Here is a 15,982-nt window from a genome sequence, read left to right as displayed (position 1 = left end):
AGAAATTGAACAAGAAACAAAATTGTTGCAGGCTCTAACAATTTATTTACATCAAATAAATAAACATAGACATATATCTCAGTAACATGTTACAATATAAGGGGCTGTTTGAATAATTACTGGTTGTCCATATTAACCTGTTTAATGTTTACATACTTTATCATACAATTTCAATGCATACCCTATTGCTTACGTTTTAATCTCATACATTTCTAAAAATTTCCACCTAAATCAGACTGTGTGTAACTAATTAAAAATATTGCAAGTGTCAAAAGTATTATGTGAGCTTGATAGTATCAATTATATTTCCTCAACATAAATAAGTATTTGAACTTTCTTATACTGATATGTATACCCTAATACAATTAATGTCTACCACATTGACCATAAACATACATTTTAAAAGGCAATTAAAATAATATTCAAACTATTAATATTATTTGCTAAAACCATTCAGCATGTTATATTTAAATATTTACAATTAAATATAATGTGTTAAGGGTGCTGTGTATTATTCAATAAATATTTTGGTGCTGAAATGACTGCCTTATCAGTATTTCTCAAATTATGCAATTTTTGGCTTAGACACAGCATGGAATCAGATAAGAGAATAGCCAGTCCCTATCAGTCCTCCATTTAAGCCTAACTAAGGGGTGTTGATATACTTTTGATTTGTTCAGGCACTATCTATTTGAGAACCACAGATAGGAAGTTATTTTTTGAAAACAAGCAGCAACAGCAACTGACTTTAAGCTAGAATTAAGACTTATTATTCTAGTGTAAAATGTCTTGAAATACTTTCAGCATGAAGTATTGTGTGATGAAAAAAATGTGTATTTACTACAATGTGAAAATCAACAATAAGTTTGTTGCAAAGGAGATTAAAAGTGGGTGGTTAAAGACATATAAAGTGATATGGTCTAGTTCAACAACTGCCTGTATTTTTGGAATACTGAAGAACAGTCTGTTGTAACAGGTTCGTATTTTCAAGTCTGCATCCCTTTTTTATTTAGTTTATTGAATTAATTATGATCATTTTCATATTTATGTATTGTCACTGGGAAATGTAAATGGATGAGTAAATGTAATGCAATTTTAAAGAAAAACAACACCATTTGAATTATTATGGCTGTATTTTATGGTTATTGTCATCTTAAAGTTATTTATACCTATTTTTGGTCATTAATGAACAGATTTTTCCCCCATATTAAATGAGAACTTTTAAATTTAAAGGTTAAACCCCATGGTGACCGTGAAATTTACATTGATCAGAAGATCCTTTGGAAAGAATGTGCATCATCGCATCGCCTGCCAAAAAAGGGAGCAAAAGAGAGACTACCTGATGTATGGACTTGAATACCAGGTAATACCCTGCACAAGCTGGTCGACATGAGGAGAACAGGAGTGGGAAAACCGCGCCCTCTCCTTGACCAAGAAAAGCTGGATTTGTTTAGAGGTAAAACTATACAGGGTACTGGTTATTGCATTTTAAAGGTGTCACACATCCGACCAGTCCACACAGCAAAATGAGACCACGTATCTTGGTACATTTTCGAACAGTATTTTCTATCAAACGTATTTATTTATGAAAAGCGTAAAGTCACATGTGATCAGGGGATTAAAATTGCAAAATAAACAACCAAAAACAACAAGCAAACAAACTAGTTTTGATTTAAATTTATAATTTTTATAGCAACAAGATTACCATAACAGCAATATTCAACACTTACATTATAAAATATCTTTCAGGACCTGATCAAATGAGATCATGCACGAGACGCATCGCGCAAAGGCCATGACAGTATAATAGTTGCAAAGAAGTTTGACCGGCTGGTGGCAGACTTGGAGAGAAAGATGAGAGCTGCACTCCGCCGCCTCAAAGAAATGCTGACAGGCCTTGATTGATATGCATCTTTCTTATGTATATAGCTGTTCGTGTGTATATACTGTACATGTTATTATAGTATGCTATTATTTTTTGTTTATTTATAATCAAATTATGTTTATATTTATTTCATCAAATTGCCATTGATATTTAACTACTCATGTATGTTAAAAAATGTTGGTGTACATTAAAGTATAAAATTGAATTATCTTGTAATTATTAAAATACACAAATATATATGTTTATATAATTATTGGTTTTTATTGCATATCTGAATTAAAAAAAACTTTTAACAGCATATAATTGAATCAACTGTTAAGGCAAAAGTATGCACCTTTAACGCACATGTGTGCTTTTTGTGAGGGCGTTTTTTGCTGCCATTCATGTGCGTAAATTGTGGGTTATAAATGCGCTTAACGTGCGTTAAATGTGCGCTTTTTGTGAGTTAAATGTGCGCTTTTTTATTTAAAAAGCGCACATTTAACGCACATAAAAGCGCACATTTAACACACATGTGCGCTTTTATGTGGGTTATAACTGTGTTTTTCGTGAGTTAAATGTGCGCTTTTTAAATAAAAAAGCGCACATTTAACTCACAAAAAGCGCACATTTAATGCACTTAAAATCGCACATTTTACACACATAAATGGCAGTCAAAAACGCACTTATAAAAAGCGCACGTTTAACGCACATAAAAGCGCACATTTAACACACATGTGCGCTTTTATGTGGGTTATAACTGCGCTTTTTGTGAGTTAAATGTGCGCTTTTTAAATAAAAAAGCGCACATTTAACTCACAAAAAGCGCACATTTAACGCACTTAAAAGCGCACATTTTACACGCATAAATGGTAGTCAAAAACGCACTTATATAAAAAGCACACGTTTAACTCACATTTAACGAACATAAAAGCGCACATTGAACACACTTATAAAAAGCGCACGTTTAACGCACATAAAGCGCACATTTATCCACAAAAAGCGCACATTTTCTTGTTTGTTTGTTTTTGTTAAAAACTCACTCGGTAAGAAAAAGCGCACAAAAAACGCAGTGCCAATACCGCCACGTTTAACACACGCAAAACGTACTTAAAACGTACATTTCACACACTTTTTTGAGAAGGGTAATCTGGGATGACACTTTACGCACATGCATTAATTTAAAACCCCTTTTCACAGAGCACAGCCCGTTTCTTCAACATGTGTTCAATATTATAATTCAGTAGATATACTGGGTATCAAAACAGCAGGTTTTTAATTCCTACTGTCATTAACCAGGGATTTAGCCATTCTGATATTAAATTTAATGCTTTTCATTTTGTATCATGTGTCTATGGATAATGGAATGGTATAAATCATTCAAAAATTGAAATGTTTCATATCCATGAGATTTATTGATGAAAATGAAATTGAGATTGCAGTAAGATAACATATAGGGTATAATAAATTCAGTTTCTGTTGATGTTCTTTTGTAAATGCAAGACAAAGAACTTCAAATGAGACACATCTTGCCAAAATGGATCTTATGAGTCTGTGTTTTTTTTAGCTCACCTGTCACGAAGTGACATGGTGAGCTTATGTGACCGTGTGATGTCCGGCGTCCGTTGTTTGTGCGTGTGTGCGTGCGTCCGTCAATAATTTGTTTGTGTAGACAGTAGAAGTCACAGTTTTCATCCAATCTTTATGAAATTTGGTAAGAATGTTTATCTTGATGAAATCTGGGTTGGGATTGTATTTTGGCATCTGGGGTCAAAAACTAGGTCACTAGGTCAAATAATAGAAAAACCTTGTGTAGACAATAGAGGTCACAGCTTTCATGCAATCTTTATGAAATTTGGTCAGAATGTTTATCTTGATGAAATCTGGGTTGGAATTGTATTAGGGTCATCTGGGGTCAAAAACTAGGTCACTAGGTCAAATCATAGAAAAACTTTGTGAAGACAATAGAGGTCATAGTTTTCATATTATGATCTTTATGAAATATGGTCAGAATGTTTATCTTGATAATATCTGATTTTGGATCGTATATTGGTCATCTGGGGTAAAAAATTAGGTCACCGGGCCAATTCTAGTAAAACCTTGTGTAGATGAAAGAGGTCACAGTTTTCATCACGTCTTAATGAAATTTTGTCAGAATGTATTAATTAATGAAATTTGGCTTGGGATTGTATATGGGTCTTATAAAATTAAAGTTCATGAAGCAAGGTTAGTCAGGTTAGCTATTCAGGGCCATGATGGCCCTCTTGTTTCATTCAAAACCGGGTCCGGTAATCCGCCTAATTCCTAATGGAAAAAAGTATATATTTGTCCCAAATGGGAGCTAAAAATTCCCAATGGAAGGTTTAAAAAAAAAAAAAAAAAAAAGATCTCAATTTTTTGTTTATCTCCAATCCATATAAGGTCAACCTTAGTAAATATTATACTGAAAACTCTTGTATTCTCATTTTTTTATTTTTTTTTAGCAAAACAACAACACTTTATTTCCCAATTTAAGTCAAAATGTCCCGAATTTTCCCAATCCAAACGGACACAGCGTCATTCACAAAATGGTGAAAAAAACCACTGGTACACATAGGAACAATATGTAGAACACTATAGCCAAACTCAACTGTGAGATGTTGTATGTCTGGATTATCTCTTTCAGTGCTGGAACTGAATTTTGTAGGCCTTTGCAAACAGTTTTGATCCAGATGAGACGCCACAAAACGTGGCGTCTCATCAGGATCCAAACTGTTTGCTATTCTTATAGTATTCTTTGAAAACAATGAAGAAAATGCTAATTTTAGAAATTTAGCAGACAACATTTTTGCAGACCACACATTCCCAGCATGCAAAGGGGTAATGTAGGCAACTCTTACCGCTATGTGAGAAAATCTACCTGGAGTATAATGGTGCTGTCTGATACATGACTATTAAGCTAAGTTATGGCACCACATTTTGGTATCCATCTGTTACAACAGAAAACATGTATGTGCCTTTCTTTTTGTATACCTTTAACATTAGTATTGCACCTATGCGGAATTTATAGCTCTTTTTCCTGGATCTTACTGTTCATTGGAATGACATTATTATTCTGTTGACTTCGTTGTTTGCAGGTGAATACTTTTAATGTAGATGTAGATGTGTTAACCACAGTATTTTGATTTATCTCAAATCTCAGAAACTATTGCCTATTAGTAAGATATGTTAATTTTAAACTACATTTTCTGTCGTGATGAGCAAATTTTGTTTTGTGCTACAAATGATTGTTTGTATAACTTCCCGGGGTAAATTTTCTCAATATTTGTGTAAAGTTTTAAAGGGATCTTTTCACGGTTTGGTAAATTGACAAAATTGAAAAAATTTGTTTCAGATTCGCAAATTTTCGATTTAGTTATGATATTTGTGAGGAAACAGTATTACTGAACATTTACCATAGTCCAATATAGCCATTATATGTATCTTTTGACAATTTGAAAACCTAAAAATTATAAAACTTTGCAACGCGAAACAATTGAATAATTTGGAGATATCTGTTGTCGTTTAAATTTACGAAACTACAAAGATTGCTTATATAAGGTATAAAATACTTTAACTGTGTATACCCGGCGGAATAGCCGAGAGGGCTAATGCGTTTTTACTTCAGACTAACTCCAGGACTCCGGGGGTCACTGGTTCGAGCCCTGGTACCGGCTACATTTTTTCCTTTTTATGCCCCCCTTCGAAGAAGAGGGGGTATATTGCTTTGCACATGTCGGTCTGTCGGTCGGTCCGTGCACTAGGTGGTTTCCGGATGATAACTCAAGAACGCTTGGGCCTAGGATCATGAAACTTCATAGGTACATTGATCATGACTGGCAGATGACCCATATTGATTTTTAGGTCACTAGGTCGAAGGTCAAGGTCACGGTGACCCGAAATAATAAAATGGTTTCCCGATGATAACTCAAGAACGCTTAGGCCTAGGATCATGAAACTTGATAGGTAGATTGATCATGACTCGCAGATGATCCCTATTGATTTTCAGGTCACTAGGTCAAAGGTCAAGGTCACAGTGACCCGAAATAGTAAAATGGTTTCCGGATGGTGGCTCAAGAACGCTTAGGCCTAGGATAATGAAACTTGATAGGTAGATTGATCATGACTTGCAGATGACCCCTATTGATTTTCAGGTCAGTAGGTCAAAGGTCAAGGTCACAGTGACCCAAAAAAGTAAAATGGTTTCCGTATGATAACTCATAAACGCTTATGCTTAAGATTATGAAACTTCATAGGTAGATTGATAATGGCTGGCAGATGACCCCTATTGATTTTCAGGTCACTAGGTCAAAGGTCAAGGTCATGGTGACCCGAAATAGGAAAATGGTTTCCGGATGATAACTCAAGAACGCTTATTCCTAGGATCATGAAACTTGATAGGTAGATTGATCATGACTCGCAGATGACCCCTATTGATTTTTAGGTCAAAGGTCAAGGCCACGGTGACCCGAAATAGTAAAATGGTTTCTGGATGATAACTCAAGAACGCTTATGCCTAGGATCATGAAACTTCATAGGTACATTGATCATGACTTGCAGATGACCCCTATTGATTTTCAGGTCACTAGGTCAAAGGTCAAGGTCGCGGTGACTCAACTTAGAAAAATAGTTTTCGGATGATAACTCAAGAATCCTTACGCCTAGGATCATGAAACTTCATAAGTATATTGATCATGACTCGCAGATGACCCCTATTGACTTTCAGGTCACTAGGTCAAAGGTAAAGGTCACGGTAACTTGACACAGTAAAATGGTTTTCGGATGATAACTCAAGAACGCTTACGCCAAGGATCATGAAACTTCATAGGTACATGTACATTGATCATGACTCGCAGATGACCCCTATTGATTTTCAGGTTACTATGATAAAGGTCAAGGTCACAGTGCCAAAATACGTATTCACACAATTGCTGCCACAACAACTGACAGCTCATATGGGGGGCATGCATGGTTTACAAACAGCCCTTGTTTACTTTTTAAGATCATCTAATAAATGACCCCACCCCACAGTATACCCCCCTCTCAACCCCCCCTACCCCCCCCATTTTTTTTAAAAATAATTTTGTTTCCTTTTTTTATTTTTGAAAGATCGTCTAATAAATGACCACACCCCATATTATACCACCCTCTTACCCCCCCCTACCCCCCCTCCCACAAAAAAAATCTTTTTTTTCCTTTTTTATTTTTGAAAAATCGTCTTATAAATTATTGAATATGAACAATTTCTCCATGATAGCTTACGTTATACTGTCAAGCACTCGAATATGGTCGAGCATGCTGTCCTCTGACAGCTCTTGCTATTTACTGCCGATCCGGATATCCTCCCGGGTTGGGTACCGGGCCCTTCTCTAGATTGCTTGACTTTTGGTTGGGAAAATAGTAATGTAGTTGACTTGTTTGTATCAGACATTTTGTAATGATTTTTGTTAAAAAGGTAGAGTTTATATATGATGCATTTCATTTGACCACAATTACTCAAACCTAACCTGACACGTTTGTTTGATACTAAAGAATGCAAAACTACATAAATAGTAATTATCAGCTTTTGATGAAATTATAAAATTAACACGCTACGCGCAGACGACAAAGGGAGATTATCGACTTTTGACGCGCCACGCCCAGGCGACAAAGGGGTGAAATTACGCTCGGTGTTTTGCAGTTTTGTCTTTGGATTTAAGATTGATAATTAGGTGCAAATTATAGTGTTGGGACCGACAGAATCACTTCGAATCAACGATTTCTTCGGTTTAACGAAGTTCAGATAAACAATGAAATTTTACATGAAACAAAGGAGAACCAAAATCGGGACCCGAAACATACTTGAAATAACGGTGACTTCAGATTATCAGTGTTCGAAATAACGGTGTTGAAGTTTAATTGACATGGTTAGACTCGTCAAAAAAATATTCCTTTTTGGAAATTGGAAACCTTCAACTGGGAATTTTTAGGTCCCATTTGTGAAAAATATATACTTTATTCCAATGGGAATCTGGCACCCTACTCGACCCAAATTTGAACGAAAAAAAACACTGCCTGTGCAGTATCAACAGGCTAATCAGTGACAACTGTTTCCCACTGAGCACTGAGCATGTTTACATGAAAAATACAATAAGACGTTTTATCCCTGATAAGCCTGTGCATATTGCGCATGCATTAAGCCCAGTTTGCACAGAACATGGCTCACATTACAATTTATGATTGCAGGGTTATGGTCAGGCCAATCACAGCATCACCGCTAGAATTCTTAACAAGCGATTCCGGGACTACGACAACATCACGTGGAACAATGATGGCTATTAGTGCAATACAACCGACCAAACGACTTTTTTGTCATGCCAGTTATGAATGGAGAAGTTCCAAAGGCTCGTTTTTGTACCTTCGTTTGAAGAGTTGAATAATTAGTCAAGGGAGACAGACATTTTTAATCTGGGCTTTAGGCCTTGAATAATAAGTCTAGAGAGATGGACATTTTTTACCTCCATTTGAAGACCTGCATGGTAAATCAAGGAAGATGGACGTTTTCAACCTCGTTTTGAAGACTAGAATAATAACTTAACCCTTTGCATGCTGGGAAATTTGTAGTCTGCTAAAATGTCGTCTGCTGAATTTCTAAAATTAGCATTTTCTTCGATTTTTTTTTCAAAGAATATTATCAGAATAGCAAACAGTTTGGATCCTGATGAGACGCCACAGAACATGGCGTCTCATCTGGATCCAGACTGTTTGCAAAGGCCTTCAAAATTCGGTTCCCGCACTGAAAGGGTTAAGTGAGTCAGACATATTTTTACCTTTGTTGGAATAGTCAAATGCGTTTTGTTACATCTGACTTATTTTTGGAATAGATGGTATGGTTTGAACCTTATTTAAATACTAATTCATGAGCACATAATTATTTGTTATGTCTTTTTAGATAGGAACATTTTTTAACTTTCATTTGAGGATATGAACATTTTTACCTTTATTGAATTGCCTGAATAGGTAATTGATAGGAATATTTTTTACCTTCCTTTGAAGAGTTGAATGAGTAGCTTATAATTAGGGATGGCAACGAATACCGATTTCGGTATTCGAATATTCGGTCACCCTTCCGAACGAATATTCGGATATTCGGTCAACATCCTGTTGGAAAAAAGTCAACTTTGTTTACCGTACCATTACTCCATGAATTCTACTTTCGTTTTTACCGGAAGTTCACCGGAAGTGACTAAATATTGACACAGCGTTGCCGTCGCTAATTCGAAGCTGATTTTGTTGATTACTTTTTATTGTTAAAATTGAAAGACAAAAACTGTTTTTAAACTATTAATATCGTACATCAACAATAGAACGAGAAATATAATATTACATGACGACAAAATAATTACATGACAAAACAGTTAGATCTACATATAATTAAAGCTGAACTTAAACGACTTATTTACATAGCCACAACACACTTTGAACCTGTTTAACAGACTAAACAGTCAGTCTTTGAAAGTTGCCACGTTTAAAAGACACTTGGATCGGCGACTTCTTATCGGATGATGTCGTGAAATACTTCCAAGCAGCGGAAGGCGTAGGTGGTATTTTGTTTGGACAGATATTTACTTTATGCGTGTAGCAATTATAATATTTTCAATTAAATGAGGGTGCAATACCAAAAACATTTCTTTAAGTATAATACCTGATTGAATATTGAGTAATTAATTAATGTTTGGACCATACAATACGCAAATACTCATTAGAGGTTGAGTAAATTATTTTCTAAAAGCTTTTTTGATTGGACAACATGATTATAACCATACGATCTGTTTTGTTTTTCACACCAAGTCGGCTCTTTCTTTACTCATTTAATCTTTGATCATTTTAAATGTAATTCGAGTTATTAGATCAAGACAGGTTGGTGTTTTAATTGCCATACGGTCTTATTTGTTTTTTTACACAAAGTTGGCTTTTCCTTTACTAATTTAATCTTTGATAATTTTAAATGTAATTCGAGTCATTGGATCAAGTGCAGGTCGGTGTTTTGATTGCCGAAGAGATTTGCACCTATCATAATTTTGACACAAAGTGTCTGGCTTTGTTAGCGGGATTTATGACTGGTATACTGTCATCACCATAGCGACGCATTATCGCGCCAACCGGAATAAACATTATGACACGAGGAACAACTTTTTTTTACAATGTTTGAAGCAAATTTTACGAATACAAAGTCTTTGAAACTACTCGATTTTTTATTTTTTCTTCCGAATATTCGATTCGGAAAACAGTATCCGAATATTCGGTCCGGGACCGAATATTCGGATATTCGGATATTAATTGACATCCCTACTTATAATTGATTGGAACATTTTCTTACCTTCATTTAAAAAATCGGATGAATAGAACTAATTAATGGGACATTTTCTTACCTTCATTTAAAAAATCAGATGAATAGAACTAATTAATGGGACATTTTGTTACCTTCATTTAAAAAATCGGATGAATAGAACTAATTAATGGGACATTTTCTTACCTTCATTTAAAAGGTGAATGAATAGAACTAATTAATGGGACATATTCTTACCTTCATTTAAACAATTGGATGAATAAAACTGATTAATGGGACATTTTCTTACCTTCATTTAAAAAATTGGATGAATAGAACTAATTAATGGGACATTTTCTTACCTTCATTTGAAAAGTTGAATGAGTAGCTTATAATCGATTGGAACATTTTCTTACCTTCATTTGAAAAGTTGGATGAATAGAACAATTGAATGGGAGAATTTTTGCATTTACTTGAAGACTTGAATAGAAAGGTTTTTTCCCTAGTAGCTGTGTTTAAAGAGCCACATAATAAGCCAAAGGAGAGGGTATTGTTTAGTAAACTATTCTGTCAGCAGACATGAACTTGTATATAGCAAATATCAATCTGCCAGGTATATGTATACAGCACAGGCACAAACTGATTACTTTTGAGTGTGGAACTATTGTATTATCCAGGTATTTTATTGTTCAAAAATGGGTCATGTAGGGGGACCGATTCCCAAGGGAAAAAAGTATATATTTTTCCCAAATGGGACCTGAAAATTCCCAATTGAAAATAATAAAAAAACAAACTTTGTTTCAATAAGTTTGAACATTAAATTCATCTCAAATCCAGCTCTTTAAGTTTAACTTTAGTAAATATAATATTAATATCACTTTTATTCTTAATTTACAGCATTTGTTAGCAAAAAACGAACAATTGTTATTTCCCAAAATTTAGTCAAAATGCCGCGAATTTTCCCAATGCAAAGGGACCCAAAATGGTGAAAAAAAAACACTGTTATCTGAGCCAGAATGTTAATCATTTACCAATTAGAAACATATTTTCACGCATTTGTGGTCCCTTAGAAAGTTATATTTCATTTAAGACTTTTCTTACTAGATTCAAGCGTTTAAGGCTTCATCTCCAAACCATAGATACTGATGAGCAGCAAACAGCATAAAACCTGAACAGACTGCAAGTTACTCGCAGGCTATTCTGGTTTTATGCTGTTTGCACATTGCCATTTTCACTTTCGACATGATGAAATAACCATTTAGATAATAGTGTTCAATTTTTTTAACATTGGAATTTTTTTATACAGAAGTAAACATACATGTACTAGGAAGCGCTTGGCTCGAAGTTTTGATGGCTGGAATTTTTTGTTCGCAGTCCCTGCCACACTGAAGCTTGTTGAATCAACTTATATTGTTAATTGTCACTAATTGTTGTTGATAGGTACTTATTGTGAGTACCTAACACGTACATGATTTATTTTATTGTTATTAACTAAATTGTTTAAAAATAAGTAAACAAATGATTTTTGGCCCATGACAATTATGCATTAGAAACCACGCTGGCATTTATGTTGCAGCAGTTTTGGTGATCTTTTTTTACAATAATAGATTTTTTTTAAATATGTCTTGAAAGAAAAATACTATGTGTAAACATGAAAAATTAACATAAGATCACTAAATAATCATTGTTTTGATTGTATTGGCAAGTATGCCACATTCATTTTTGCAGGAAAACTACTCTAGTTCTTCTTGTGTCAAAACTTAACCCTTTGCATGCTGGGTAATTTGTCTTCTGCTAAAATGTCGTCTGCTGAATTTCTAAAATAAGCATTTTCTTCATTTTTTTTCAAAGAATACTATCAGAATAGCAAACAGTTTGGATCCAGATGAGACGCCACGTTCTGTGGCGTCTCATCTGGATCCAAACTGTTTGCAAAGGCCTTTAAAATTCAGCTCCAGCGCTTTAAGGGTTAATGCAATAGCTGATAAAAGTTGATACTGGCAATTTTTTAGGTAGCTTGTATGTATAAGTTCACTCAATTATATTGAAAGAAAACAAAAATTACATGAATGAAATGCATGACATTACATACAATGATGTGTCTGTATAAATTCTATAGTTCTAATTCTACAGAACTGTGTGTGAATTCAAAAGAACTGTATTTGAAGTCTAAAAAACTGTATTTGTGGTTTAAAGAATTGTATTTGGAGTCTATAGAACTGTATTTGGAGTATATAGAACTGTATTTGGAGTCTATAGAACTGTATTTGGAGTGTGTAGAACTGTATTTGGATTTAAAAGAACTGTATTTGGAGTCTATAGAACTGTATTTGGAGTCTATAGAACTGTATTTGGGGTCAATAGAACTGTATTTGAATTCAATAGAACTGTATTTGAATTCTATAGAGCTGTATTTGAATTCAAGAGAGCTGTATTTTGGGTCAATAGAACTGTATTTGAATTCAATAGAAATGTATTTGGGGTCTATAGAACTGTATTTGGGGTCAATAGAGCTGTATTTGAATTCAATAGAGCTGTATTTTGGGTCTATAGAACTGTAGTTAAATTCAATAGTACTGTATTTTGGGTCAATAGAACTGTATTTGATTTCAATAGAACTGTATTTTGGGTCAATAGAACTGTATTTGAATTCAATAGAAGTGTATTTGAATTCGATAGAAGTGTATTTGAATTCAATAGAACTGTATTTGGGGTCAATAGAGCTGTATTTTGTGTCTATAGAACTTTATTTATATTGTATATATGTATGTCAGAGTGCTGTGTCTTTGTATGCTTTAGTAATATTTAAGTATATTTTTGTGTTTTCATGTGTATTTCGTAAATGTTTTACTTGCAATTCACTATGATATCTTTTAAGTAGTGTGTAGTCGTTTTTCTGTTAATTTTATTTGTATCCTTGTTAAATTTATTTTTGTTTGCAAGTTCAGAAATATTGTTCTTTATGTGTCTTTTAGTTTTGGTTGTTGTTGTTATAAATTGGTATTTTGCAAAATTATGAAAAGGCTTTAGATTTGTGTTCATATTTTTGAAAATTTAATTAAAGTTGATAAAAATGAGTTTGACTTTAATTGAAAAGATTAAATGCCTAAGACAAACTCATTGATTCATTAGTAGTACATTTCAACAAATAGTACCCTGGTAATGCAACAATATAGCATTATATGCACTTGTATTTTGTAGCAATAGAATTTCTGTGAAAATGTACCAAGGGAAGTTACTCCTGAAATCTATTTATTGTTTGATGGTTTGCATGATTTGTCTCCCTGAATTATCAATGCAAAGTTTGTGGAAATAAAATATAGAGTGAACTTCTGCACTTGTTGAATTGAAATGTTGTCGTGTTCTGAGAAAACTGGGCTTATTGCATGTGCGTAAAGTGTCGTCCATGATTAGCCTGTGCAGTCTGCACAGGCTAATCGGGGACGACACTTTCCGCCTAAACTTGATTTTTCGGTAAGGAGGGACTTCCTAGAAACTAAAAATACCATAAAAGCAGAAAGTTTCGTCCCTGATTAGCCTGTGCGGACTGCACAGGCTAATCTGGGAGGACACTTTACGCACATGAATTAAGCCCAGTTTTCTCAGAACAAGACACATATCGTCTTAATTCAAAACCTGTTTCTTATGGCATTTAAAGAGCATATAATCTTAGTGGCAATGATTTCATATTTGAAGTGATTTTAGTTTAATTATACAGAGAAAACAATAACGCGTTAAGTCATTAAAATTGTTATTATGTGAAAAAAAGATAAATTAAGACTAATTATTATGGTTTAGGTCACGTGCATAATCACATAGACAGCGGATGAGCCTGTGTCAGAACAGGCTTACGGGCAGAGCGACATGGGGACAGTGGACAAGCTAAGAGCGGTATTGGACAGATCCACCAGCACTAACACTGAAGTTCGTTACCCTGCCTGTGCTATCGTTACTGGAAGTCGTTCAGAGACGAACACTTCAATGCGCTACCTGGCATAACTTATTAATTGTACGCAAATATTTTAATAATAATTTTAATGCCGTGGACAAATTATCGCTAATTAAATGTCAACTTTTGCTTCAGGAAATATCAGTACTTAATGTCTGTTGCAAATACCGGGGTAACTGATGTCACGGTGCCTATACCACGTGACTTTTTAAGATCTGTGCTGGGAGAATAAAACGCGATCCAGATAACATTTTAAAGAATGTCTTTTTAAAAAATTTCACATTTTTAATGGGATAAAGTGGATTGCCTGCGCATTCGTGAGAGTTTTCTATAGGTGTCATTAATTTTTGAACAAATAAGTATTTTTTCAGTAAAATGCAACCACGCGTTTGAACGGTTAGGAAAATGTCGGATCAGTGTGGGGACTTGATATTACAAACTGGCGGTTGCAGGCACCTTGGATGTTGACGATACTTACTGTGTTTATGTTGATATTTACACTACTATGGGCAAAACATGTTTAGTATTTAAGAAATTAAAAAGCCCAAAAGTTACATGTTTCTATGGAACATTTCATTCAATTATAAAGTAAATTTAAAATTGATTAACCCATTTATTCCTTGCGTCTCGAAAAAAGGCTTTGGCAAACAGCGTAGACCCAGATGAGATGCCACATGATGCAGCATCTCATTAGGGTCTGCACTGTTTGCTTAAAGGAATTTCTGTAAGAAATATTCTAAATATAGAAATAAATATACTAGACATCCCTAATTTTGGAAATAAATTGATCCAATTTAGAAGGATGGGAGAGTCCACTAGGCATAAATGGATTAAAGTATGAAAGTAATACATAAACCATAACATAGTTTTATAAATATTTATGCATAAATGTCGGTGTCAGGATGAAATGTTGGCAATTTATATGAGGTAATAAAATAAAGAGGCAACATAAAATTAACAACAATGATGATCAAAAGCAAGTGACTGCTTTCCTTTCCAGAAGCCATTTTATAAGTATGAATGCATGGCTCTGACGGTTGTGATGATGATCTGAGTTGTTAAAAGTTTGATGCAATATTGGGATTTTAGAGTTGAACTTTGAAACTGTGTATTAGCTTAATTAACATTTCAATATCAGATGTCATTATAAGCTTCACACTCAACTTTAAATGAAAGTATGTCAATCAAACAATAAAATTAAAAAAAAAATTACTCACCTGAGCACATAGTGCTCATGGGTAGCTTTAAAGATACTGTGTTGTCTGTCATTTGTCTGTCAGTGCGTTAATGTTTTTATTCTAACAACTTCAACTCAAAGAGCAGATTTTAAGAAAGCTTCACAGGAATGTTCGTAAGGTGACTTTCTTTTAAAGATGTTCAAATATTTTCAGTCTGCTGTATCATAGGCGCTCGATGTCAATGACAATGTTTTTTTAATTTATTTATTTGTTTTTTTAGTTACCTGTTGTTTATTATAATGCATAAACATACTAAATTAATAAAAATCTTCCGACAAAACTTCTTCTTAAAAAAAGATAGTTCGACTATGTACATAGATATTGACAATATCTATACATACATAGTCGAACTATCTTTTTTTAAGAAGAGGTTTTGTCGGAAGATTTTTATTAATTTAGTTTGTGTATGCATTATAATAAACAACGGGTAACTAAAAAATAAATAAATAAATTTGAAAAAAAAACATTGTCATTGACATCGAGCGCCTATTTGCTGTATATGTACAGTAGGTCACAGGAGCTAGTATTTTGTTTGCACCTTCTTTGTGTTGGTCCTCCTAACATTTTTTCAAGTCATTCTCTGAAACCCCAGAGCCTAGAGCTTT

General features: G+C 34.0%; 2 protein-coding genes across 4 annotated transcripts in view; both read left to right on the top strand.

Annotated features, from left to right (window-relative positions):
* Nucleotides 1–13,519, top strand: part of LOC127840054 (14 kDa phosphohistidine phosphatase-like) — a 52,495-nt gene extending 38,976 nt beyond the window's left edge. For all 3 annotated transcript variants that reach the window (XM_052368444.1, XM_052368446.1, XM_052368445.1), the window contains exon 4: nucleotides 8,108–13,519. In XM_052368444.1, the coding sequence (XP_052224404.1) occupies nucleotides 8,108–8,203 (96 nt within the window). In that variant the 3' untranslated portion in view covers nucleotides 8,204–13,519. The remainder of the gene's footprint in view (nucleotides 1–8,107) is intronic.
* The window catches only part of LOC127840048 (low-density lipoprotein receptor-related protein 4-like), a 212,388-nt gene that overhangs the window by 120,157 nt on the left and 76,249 nt on the right, over nucleotides 1–15,982 (top strand). The window lies entirely within an intron of this gene.

This window comes from Dreissena polymorpha, chromosome 7, assembly GCF_020536995.1.
Source record: "Dreissena polymorpha isolate Duluth1 chromosome 7, UMN_Dpol_1.0, whole genome shotgun sequence".
NCBI lineage: Eukaryota > Metazoa > Mollusca > Bivalvia > Myida > Dreissenidae > Dreissena > Dreissena polymorpha.
The sequence above is the reverse complement of the archived record's forward strand: the minus strand, read 5'-3'. Positions and strand labels throughout refer to the sequence as shown.